General features: G+C 29.1%; 2 protein-coding genes across 3 annotated transcripts; one reads left to right on the top strand and one right to left on the bottom strand.

The window, feature by feature from the left end:
• Positions 1–3,203: 3,203 nt before the first annotated feature.
• LOC107165961 (uncharacterized) lies at positions 3,204–5,075 on the bottom strand. Its single transcript, XM_015514418.2, has 2 exons — positions 4,739–5,075; positions 3,204–4,639 (listed from the first exon to the last, which is right to left on the bottom strand). Exons 1-2 carry the CDS (start codon positions 4,778–4,780, stop codon positions 3,314–3,316), a joined length of 1,368 nt encoding a protein of 455 aa, XP_015369904.2. The 5' UTR covers positions 4,781–5,075; the 3' UTR covers positions 3,204–3,313.
• Positions 5,076–6,067: 992 nt separating this feature from the next.
• On the top strand, positions 6,068–10,283 carry Kaz (E3 ubiquitin-protein transferase Katazuke). Of its 2 annotated transcripts, none has more exons than XM_089224238.1 (9): positions 6,068–6,244; positions 6,316–6,373; positions 6,557–6,748; positions 6,812–7,031; positions 7,095–7,278; positions 7,928–8,019; positions 8,966–9,112; positions 9,842–10,041; positions 10,102–10,283. In XM_089224238.1, exons 2-9 carry the CDS (start codon positions 6,335–6,337, stop codon positions 10,201–10,203), a joined length of 1,176 nt encoding a protein of 391 aa, XP_089080364.1. In that variant the 5' UTR covers positions 6,068–6,244; positions 6,316–6,334; the 3' UTR covers positions 10,204–10,283. The 2 variants fall into 2 exon arrangements, with proteins under 2 accessions (XP_089080364.1, XP_089080363.1); XM_089224237.1 differs by having other exon boundaries at positions 6,069–6,230.
• The last annotated feature ends 247 nt before the right edge of the window (positions 10,284–10,530 follow it).

Below are 10,530 nucleotides of genomic sequence, written 5' to 3'. Positions count from 1 at the left end.
AATTTAGTACCTATACAATATTATAATAATTTCTTCAAAATGTAAAATTTGAATATATTAGAGTTAAAATTTACTTTTAAATTAAATAATAATTTATAGATTTCTTGATATTAATTATATTTAATATATTTCGTCGTGATGTCAGCACAATAAAACATATAATTCCATAAGCTTCAAATTATCAAATTAATATATAAATATACACATTATATAGGCTCTAGGAGGGATATATCCCCCTCATCCCCCCTTAAATACGCCCCTAATTCTATGCTCAATGTTGTTGCTAAAAAGGAATGTGCTCAATCGTGCTTCACCGAGGTAATGAACAATAAGACAAAAATTACGACAAATGGGTACCAACTAATATTTAGTAGAATTACCTAATGTTTACAATTACTTATTGACTATATAGTAAGCAGTCAAGTGCTTGTTTACTTGACAACAAACATTGAACTAAATACTTAAAAAGAAACCATCGTGACCGTTGATCTTTAATATTTATGAATAGATTTCATAATAACTTTACTTAAAAGCAGCTAGAGTCGCTAGAGACCTTGTATTACTTTTTAAGCTTTTTGACAAACAAGATTTTTTTTGTTAACAAAAACTTAATTATCGATATTAATTGAAGAAAAACTAACAAAAAAGCGACACTTCAAAAGAAAATTTAAAATTTCAGTTGTCTATAAATATCTCAAAAAAGTCAAAATATTTTGAAAATTAAATAACCATGTAAAGAAAATAAAATTTAAATAACTTGTGAAATTTTCAAGTATCTAAGACTTATACTTTTTGAATAATTACAAATATTTTAAATCGTTTGAGGATAAATCGTTATCTTTACGCTATTTCGTAAAAATTTAAAATTCAAACGCATTTAACATTTTTCCTATAATTATGTATCGAGTTTTCTCTATAGCTACTTGAAGGAAAACTAATAGAAAACTTAGTGTTGTATTTTTAATCCTTAGTTATAAACACAAAACATTTTATGATTTTTCAACTTCAAAATTACTTGCAAACTCTCGCGTTTTCGACAGATTTCGTAAAAATTTGAACTATAAACGCTTATAAAAAAATTGTGACTTACGATTTTTAATTTTTTTTAGCTACAATAAGAACAATTCATAAAGAAGTATTAAATTTTCAAGTTTTTTTGGTCGTCCAACATTTTTTTACCGGCACTTCAAAAAAAATTCTCAAAAAATTGAAAATTTCAGTGGTCCATAAATAACTCAAAAAAGTCAAAAAATTGTGAAAATTAAACTGTATATAGATCACACTAACATAAACATTTGGTGAAAATTTCAAGTATTTACAGTGATTAGTTTTTGAATTACAACCATAAAAAAAATCAATTTGGTCGAAAACTGGTTTTGCGTAAAAATTTCCGTTTTTCTGTCATTTTTTTTTTGTTTTCCTTGATTTTTTTGAAAACTGTTGGAAAATGTTTACTTTTGACCTCTATAATGCATCAAGGATATTCACTTTTACATCGGAAACTACCCCCAAAGTTTGAAATTGAAGCATTATTTCGACTAGTTATGCTGTACACAGACACAAAAAAAAACACATCATTTTTTACGCCTATTAATAGTTTAAAATGTTTAAATATAGACAAAATATTTTTTGTATACAGAAATTGCCAAACATTCGATGACAATTTCATTTATCTAATATTATTATATTCTTTATGAGTTTCAACAAAATAAATAAATAACACACTTAATTGTAAAACAATACATTTATTACTACGCGGTCCGTACAGAATCAATAAGTAGGGAAGTAAATAACCACTCTGCTGTAGTCTCTACATAAGAATCGATGGACTATATAGGGGTATAATTAAGGGGGATTAGAATTGAGAGGGATAGATCTTCTCCAAAAACTTATTTTACTGCTAACATTTTATAATTCGTGGGGTAGGTTACTATTTGAGAATTTATTACAGATTTTGCTAAAAAACATATAATCCTCCCAAACCAAATTCCTAATTACGCCCCTGGATCATATATATATGTACTGATTGTACTGTGAAAGTCGTAGGTATCTGTTTCAGTATAATAGTATAAATCGTAATTGAGTTAAGTGACTGTAAGACGAATATGCTAAAACTTAATACTTATGATACATCATGTATTAGTTGTGTTACATTATGACGGAGTAAAACATTATTTATCGTGATTAATGAAAAAAAAATTTCATTAAATTGTTCAAAGAAGTCAAATAAGCTAAAAGAATCTCAGTTATCTTTAAAGACTCGGTTTATAAATATTTTCTTCTCGTATATGCCCGTAATTTGTATTCAAGTAGGTATAAACTATACAAATATGCAATACATTCAAATATCCTTTTACATATTATTATAATAATATAGGGTTACTATTATCGAAGATATCGAAGACCCACGGCTTCTGTTTATTAATTACTAATATTATATTATCATTTTGAAAATTATTTTGTGCCTACATAGGAAATGCTAATATAAAATATTCAGTGGTAATAATATTATGCATCAATATTGTCAATAATGGAATTCCCGCATTTCCCTATTTTTAGAAAATTACTGGGATTGTCGTCTTTGAACGTATCGATTATTAGATTCCATTTACCACCTTTGAAGTTTATAGTCTGTACCAAATAAGAGCACACCGCGTTGGCGCATCCAAATGAATCGCAGAGTGACGTCCGGACCCCCCTGGCCGGATCTATTTGCTCTGTGATTGGTCGCCGTGCATACAGGGAGTTGTAGTAACAATGCGCTACCGCATATTACAATGCGCTACTCCATATTACATTGCGCTACCGCGTATATAAATAATAGACCATATTTTTATTTTTATTTTTTAATTTTTTTTTTAATTATATTATTGAACACGCAAGCTTGAAAAAAATTATTAAATGTATATAAATATTATAATATTGTGTATATAATATATATGTCAATTGTGTAATAAAACAAAAAATATGACTAAGTCAGTTGTCAGTTGTGTAGTCAATGTATAATAAAGTCTAATATAACCATAATCATCAAAACATCAATAAAATGCGATTGCGTTTTTACTACCGATACTAATGCAATTTTTTTTTATTTGTGTACGTTTTATTATTTATTTTCATATGCACTTTGATAAAATATAAATATAAATATAATATTTTATATTTTTGTATAAATAGGATAGGGTAGATTATAAAGAACAACATTTAATAGGACATATTTTGTTTTGTATTCTTACTCATTATCAAAATTACACATAGTTAAAGTTATTAACAAAAAATTTAAAAATTTAAAAAATTAAAAATAAAATTAATATTACTCATCATCACTATAATAGAATTCAGAATCCGAAGACGTATCGCCAACCGTCATTGTCAGACTTTGTGTTTCTGCGGACAACATATCGTCTACAATAAAATCAATGTTGTAGAATTTTTCTTCTTCTTTCATTGTGTGACGTATAAAATTTTTCCACATCGTCTCATCCACTCGCTCTATACCTTCCAACAACAGTGTTTTTACGTCACTTATTTTGTAGCTGGTGTTGTTCTTTTTTACGTGATCTTTCACGTTGGCCCACGCCAATTCTATTGGATTTAACTCACAATGATAAGGAGGGAGTCTTAAAACTGTTCTATTGTGTGTTTCAGCCAAATCGTCAATTAAATACTTGTCATATTGTGGTCTTAGTCTTTTTACTATATCGAGTAATTGAGGGATCACCATAGGTCGATCAATTACTTCACCTTTTTCCTGTAGCCATTTTATGATGTCTGCTTTTTTTGTTGTTGTGCTTGGAATTTTTTCTTTTTTCACAGAGTGATATGGGGCGTTGTCCATTATGATAACACAATTCTCTTTGAGTCGTGGTATTACGTCTTTCATCCAGTCGTAAAATGTGTCACCATTCATTTCTTCATGGTAGTCCGTCGTTTTTTTTGACTCAAAACACAGAAGACTACCTGGCACAAACCCATCTTCAGACCCAATGTGAAGAACAATGAGCCTCTTACCTTTGCCGGATGGATTCTGAGACCCCGTCGTGAGACTTCGTAAGAATGCATCACGAGGCGATTTAATTGTTTTTTCTACCCACGTTTTGCCAGTACAGTCGCCGGCGTTGACCCATGTTTCATCGAGATAGTACAAATGCCGGCCTTCTTCACGATATTTACGAATATTTTCTAAATATCGTCTACGCCACAATACAATTTCATCTTTTTCTATAAGAGCACTATTGCGACTGCGTTTCGTGTAAACAATATCCATCGATTTCAACAGACGATGCAAATTCATTCTGGAAATATCTGGCAAAGTTTCGTCGTCTTTAATAACTTGCAGTATTTTGTCCAATGTTGGTATTGTTTTGTTAAACCAGAATGAATGAACATGTACACGTACTGCATTCATTTGTAAATCATCAAACTTATCTTTAAATGATGTCTTTATGCGTATTTTGCACGGTGAGGTGACGGTTTTTTTGGTGTTGTATTCGCTGATGACATTTGAAACTGTTCGTTGTCCGATGCCAAGTTGTTTCGATATATAAATCCGAGCTTCTCGAACAGTTATATTGGGATTTTTTCTTAATTCCATCTTATATGAATTTACTATCATAATACGTTGACCTGATGAAATAGGCTGGAATAACATACAAAAAAAACTATGTTAAGTAATGTATAATATACAGACAAAATTATAATAGGTATAAAATAATATGTATATATTTTTTTTACTTACCTTTCCCATAGGATTTTTTGTCGAAGGTGAAAAATTTGCCATAGTGTCACGTGAAAATCAAACGAAAACAGCGAATACGATCAAAAACAAAAAGACGTGTAACCGCTTATTAGTACCGTTAAAAGTTAAAATGGTGTGACATTGTCCACACTATAGCACGCACAGACCGAGCATGTGTGCTCATGTTGTGCGTCGTATGTGCTCAGTATGGACGTTTTCACATACAACAATTTGTATGGTCATGGAGATTATCAAGATTCACGACGCACAACGAACGCTCGTGTGTGCTCGACATACCGTCCACACTGTACAACGCACAACATGAGCATTGAGCAGTTGAGCACACATGCTCGGTCTGTGTGTGCTCTAGTGTGGAGGTGTCATGCGCGAGATTCGACCGGTTTTCGTGCGCCGCCCGGTGCGCTCTTATTTGGTACAGACTATAGATTTTACCATACGGTAATAGTGTATTACAGTGACCACTGACCAGTGTCCACACAAATATAAAACTTAAAACACATCGTTGTCAAATAAATGCATCCATTGCTTTACTAGGGGTCTAATATAAATTAAAAATTAGAAAATGTATCTGGCTACCTATTTTTTTTTTTCCAGTTTGAATCGACGACGCCGCTGGAACTGCTTTCGCAATACTTCCGCGACGCCGATCTACCTGGCTACCTATACATATAAAATATTATACACATTGCCAACTCTAAAGACTATTAAAGATAAACGATAAAGTTTTATTTAAATTGCATCAAAGGCCGGAAGTAGAATTTAACTGCCAAGCGCTAGATAGCTTACTACTTACTTCCTATATACAAAGCAAACTGCATAGGCTTTACTGCTCTAGGGCTATTAAGAAAATTCCGACAATACCTGTTCGGTCTATCATTATTTTACACATAACCGGTCGTCCTATAATTCTCCATTCCACCACAGGTTAAGCTTAAGCACGTCATGCGGATTTATTTACTAATTCGTGGCTCAATGGAGTAAGTAATTTTGTTGCATTACAAAAATTGTAGGTATATATAATAGTTTAAAAATTAAATTACGATCAAAATAATATTGTAATCGGGATTTTCGTTGTCTGGACGGGACCCGAAACTGAGTTCGGCCAGTTCCGGACGTATTAATTTATTATTAATATAAATAGTTGTTACCATAATAATTATGATTGTTGCGAAAAACATGCAGTGCAGCACTGCAGCTGTATTGTACATAGAAAAAATGAAACTGACGTCGATCAGCTGTGGCCCGTGAGTTTGTCGGTGGCTCGGTGCCCGTGTTTGTGTTCATCATATCAAAATTTATGATGCGTTGATGCATACGAAGTGTGTTTTTGCTATCAGCTGCTGCCTGCTGCTGTTTTGGTTGCAACTTGCCAGCCTATTTTGACTTTTATTCTCATTGTTTTCTATACGGTTGCTACTTGCTATTGTTGTGGTTCTACTCGTCGTCATAATTCATTATTGTTATTAATATCGTAATTATTGTTCCGTGTTAGTGTATAACTCGATTTCTATAACGATGTGGTCGAATTATTTTTAAACATATTATTTTTTTTTCAGTTATAAGGATTAAATTGCAATGTCTGATTTGAAATCATTGGAACACCCGACCTTAAAGGTATATTTCGTAACGATATGATTAGTATAATATGTAGTATTAAAACGTGAGTTGAGTAATAAGTTTGAAATGATCATTTAGGTACAATGAAATCACTCCGGTGTGGTGTGAATTATAAATTAAATCAATACCTCGTAGTGCAGTAGAAAAAATAATTACAAATATGATATTGTTTATTTTTAGGTTCCATATGAAGTTCTCAATAAAAAATTTAGAACAACACAAAAAACACTCGACAGAGAAGTTTCACATTTTCAAAACGCTGTACAAGAGTTTGAACGTGATATATCCTCCGATGTTGCAATGACTGACACTTCTCATATTTCTTCGTTACTTAGTGGCATGGTTGAAAAATTGAAAGTGCTCAAAAGAAAGGTTTGATTATTTTGAATAATGTGTTTTGTTATAGTTAAATTTTTAATAATATACTTTTATTAGGCTGATGAAGGTATAAATGATGAACTGCAAGCTGGTTTAGTGTGCAAAAAACGTTTGGAACACTTAAAAGAACATAACTCACCTTGTGAAGCTATTGTAAAAAATTGGCGTCGCCGTCGATTGGACCGCATGTTAGTGGAATACTTTTTACGCTGTGGATATTATAATTCTGCCAATAAACTTGCCAATAATTCAGATCTAAATGATCTCACTAATATAGGTATAAATATTTAATTAAAATTATAGAAATAATATCTAATTTCTTTCATTGAATATTTTGTAGATTTATTCATGATATCAAAAGAAGTTGAACATTCATTAGCAAATCATGAAACATCAAAATGTTTAGCATGGTGTCATGACAATAGATCTAAATTGCGTAAATTACGTTCAACTATGGAATTCAATTTACGAATACAAGAATTTATTGAACTTGTACGTCAAGACAAACGTCTTGATGCTGTTCGGTTAGTTTTAATGTTTACAGATTTCCTTAATAATTTCTCATTTAAAGGTTTTTAACTAAACAATTACAATTATATTGTTGTTATTGGTGTTTGATAATTATTTCACAATATTTTTTTTCATAACTTAGAGTCAAATATTGATAACGTTAAATTTTGTTTTTTACTCAATTTTTATTTTATTAACTTTTTTTTTATAATTTCAAGGAATTTAAGGAATATTTTCTTATAACTTAATATTTTGAGAACGGCCCATGTTTTACAATTCCTCAATAAAATCTGCTTGTACATAATTAAAATGTAAATAATAATTAGCTTAAATTACTTAAATTTTAAAGAATTATGATTATTTATTTTTAAACTTAATTTAGGATTTTAGACATACATTTCTGTCTAAGCTTCATTGGAGTAATTTCTACAAAAACAACAAAGGGCGTGTTAAAGCTATGTATTTCATCATTTTAGTTTTTTTTTTAAGGAAAAATTTTTGATACATAAACAAACATTATTTTGAGAAACTGATTTCAAAATGGGGGGGTACTAATAATCCCTGAACCTTTCCCTATTTGTGCCTATGCTGAGTCTTGCTATGATGTATAATTAATAATTATTAATCATTTTCATTTTATATGAACTCTTAATCACATTTTAGACATGCCAGAAAGTATATATCAACATTTGAAGATACTCGTATGGATGAAGTACAACAATGCATGGTTTTATTGGCTTTTCCAACTGATACTGGTAAATTTAATTTCATTTTTTTTTAATTTCAGACTTTAGTAAATATTATAATTGTTTGCTCAGTGTTGCCACAGTTTGACTGTTGGAGTATTTAATAGAAATGATACATTTTTCATTTTCTTCTCAACCAATATGTCCATTTGTCCATGAATAAATGTATTTATTACATCTCAATGATTTCATTGATTAAAATTCCATACTGTATTATTTTCTTATTAAATTCTTGATGCATTTCGTCCCATTTTGTCATCTCTCCATTATTTTTCTTATCTAATTTCTATTAGTCATGTTCATTGTGCATCATGATAATCACAATGTTTACCATAGATTTATTTTACATACAAGCTTTTTATATATTATAACGTCCATATTGAGAACATAAAACGCACAACATGAGCACACATGCTCCGTACGGGCTTAGTGTTTGTGCATCTTTAGAGATGTTAGAAATGTTAACAAATAAAAAATTGTGAAATGTAATCAATTATGAATCAATTATGTATTATAAGTGTTGACTTACAAAATATGATACTATCATATTCTAAATCAAATAATTAAAATTGTTTTTAAACTTATATAAAGTTAATATTATTACATTTTTATTTTTTTTTTGGTAGATAATTTATTTAAATTTTTGTTTTTAGTTGTAATATTTATAATAACTATGGTGGGTTTCAAATCAAATGCAAATTAATCATAGTGTACCATTTTATTTTTCTGCTTTAATCAATGATTTGTAAATTAGACTGGAAATAAGATGCGTGCACAATTGTATAATCATTTTAAATTTTAAATATTATCCTAACCCTGAGATAATTTCTCTTCTCAGCATGCAGCGATCAAGTTGCATTTGATTTAAAAACTTCTATGATTAATATTTTGAAGGCGTTTTAATATTATATGTATAATTTATGAATAAATTACTTAATAACTTTAAATTTTACAGAAATATCGCCCTATAAAGAAATGTTCGATGAGACCCGTTGGCAACGGTTAATTGAACAGTTTCGTCAAGAAAATTACAATCTGTATCAATTATCTTCACAGTCAGTATTTACTGTTGTATTACAAGCTGGATTGTCTGCTCTGAAAACTCCATATCCTTTTTCAAACTTTTTACTACTATTTAAGTTACCCTTTTTATAATACAACTTTGAATTTAATAATCATTGAAGAAATGATTTAATATTTGTTGTAATTTTTAAGTATTATTAATAGTAGCTATGGCTATAGAATCATAATTAAATATTTTTTGTAAATGTCTTGTTTGTCAAATTTTGATAGTTATGATCTTACTGATGATAGGTAACTTTAAAATTGTTTAATTTTAAACATAATATAATCTATCATCATGTGCTATTTTTTAAAGGATTTTCTAGTATGTAACACCTCAATAATCTGCTAAATAACTTATAATTGTAATGAGGTTATCACAACCATATGTATTTTCTCTGTTTTACCATTACAGAATACATACCATATCAATGTTTATTTAAAATACCTCATATTTCAATTTGAAATAATTTAATTTAAAATTGAATTATCAAAAAAGTGTTATGTGGGATCCTACATGATGTTCTTAGTTATACATTTTCTAATACATCAATTCACTTTGAATAATTATTTTATAATATATAATTAATAACAGAAATAAATGATGAAATTATTCTAAGCTTAAAATTTGGTATGTAATTCTTAAGTAAGACAAGGAAAATATATGGGGGTTTGACTTCATACACAATACATTAATATTATCAGTTCAAATATTTAATTTTAATTTTTTGTTTTGATGTTAATTGAAATAAATTTTCTTAACTTAAACATACTCAGTGTTATAGTGACATAAAAGAAGCTCGGAATATAAGCTGCCCAGTCTGTCAAGAATGGTTTAATACTTTAGCAAAACCATTACCATTTGCACATTGTAGTCAGTCTCGACTGTTTTGTTCAATATCCGGACTTCCATTGAATGAACATAATATACCTATGGTGTTACCAAACGGATATGTTTATGGAGAACAGGTATTTTTAATTTATAGTTTTGTAATAAATAGTATTAATGATACATTTATACACTTTTAGGCTTTGGTGGAGATGTCGAATCAAAATAATGGACAAGTTATTTGTCCCAAGACTAAAGAAGTGTATTGGTTAAAACAAGCAGAAAAAGTTTATGTAATGTAATACAATAACCTATGATTTTAACTTACTTTGTATAATATGTGCCATTCGCTATTTTTTTTTTTTTATCATTATTAAACATTGACCTATCTTGCTTAGTTACTAATTTCTTCAAGACAAATTTCTTATAACTTATGTATCTATGTAATATGTATTGTAATAAATTCAATATACTTAAAAAATAAGCTAGTTGTTTCTAAGATCAACACTTCTACTGTTGATTATTTAATTAAATTATATAATTTTAATTTTTAATATCAAACAATATATTATTAAGCCAACTATTTTTAGAACATCTTGACCAGAAATAATTAATGAATTTGTCATTTC

This window comes from Diuraphis noxia, unplaced genomic scaffold (assembly GCF_037042655.1).
Source record: "Diuraphis noxia isolate RWA-SAM2 unplaced genomic scaffold, SU_Dnox_SAM2 contig0003, whole genome shotgun sequence".
Taxonomy (NCBI): domain Eukaryota; kingdom Metazoa; phylum Arthropoda; class Insecta; order Hemiptera; family Aphididae; genus Diuraphis; species Diuraphis noxia.
This window is presented reverse-complemented; position numbering and strand designations above follow the sequence as displayed.

Excerpts from the sequence above, each read along its gene's own strand:
- Kaz (XM_089224238.1), top strand. The coding sequence starts at position 6,335 with ATGTCTGATTTGAAATCATTGGAACACCCGACCTTAAAG. Across the intron at positions 7,032-7,094 it reads AAATGATCTCACTAATATAG|ATTTATTCATGATATCAAAA; the intron begins GTATAAATATTT and ends AATATTTTGTAG. Across the intron at positions 9,113-9,841 it reads TGGATTGTCTGCTCTGAAAA|ATACTCAGTGTTATAGTGAC; the intron begins CTCCATATCCTT and ends CTTAACTTAAAC.
- LOC107165961 (XM_015514418.2), bottom strand. The coding sequence starts at position 4,780 with ATGGCAAATTTTTCACCTTCGACAAAAAATCCTATGGGAAAG. Across the intron at positions 4,640-4,738 it reads CAAAAAATCCTATGGGAAAG|CCTATTTCATCAGGTCAACG; the intron begins GTAAGTAAAAAA and ends ATGTTATTCCAG.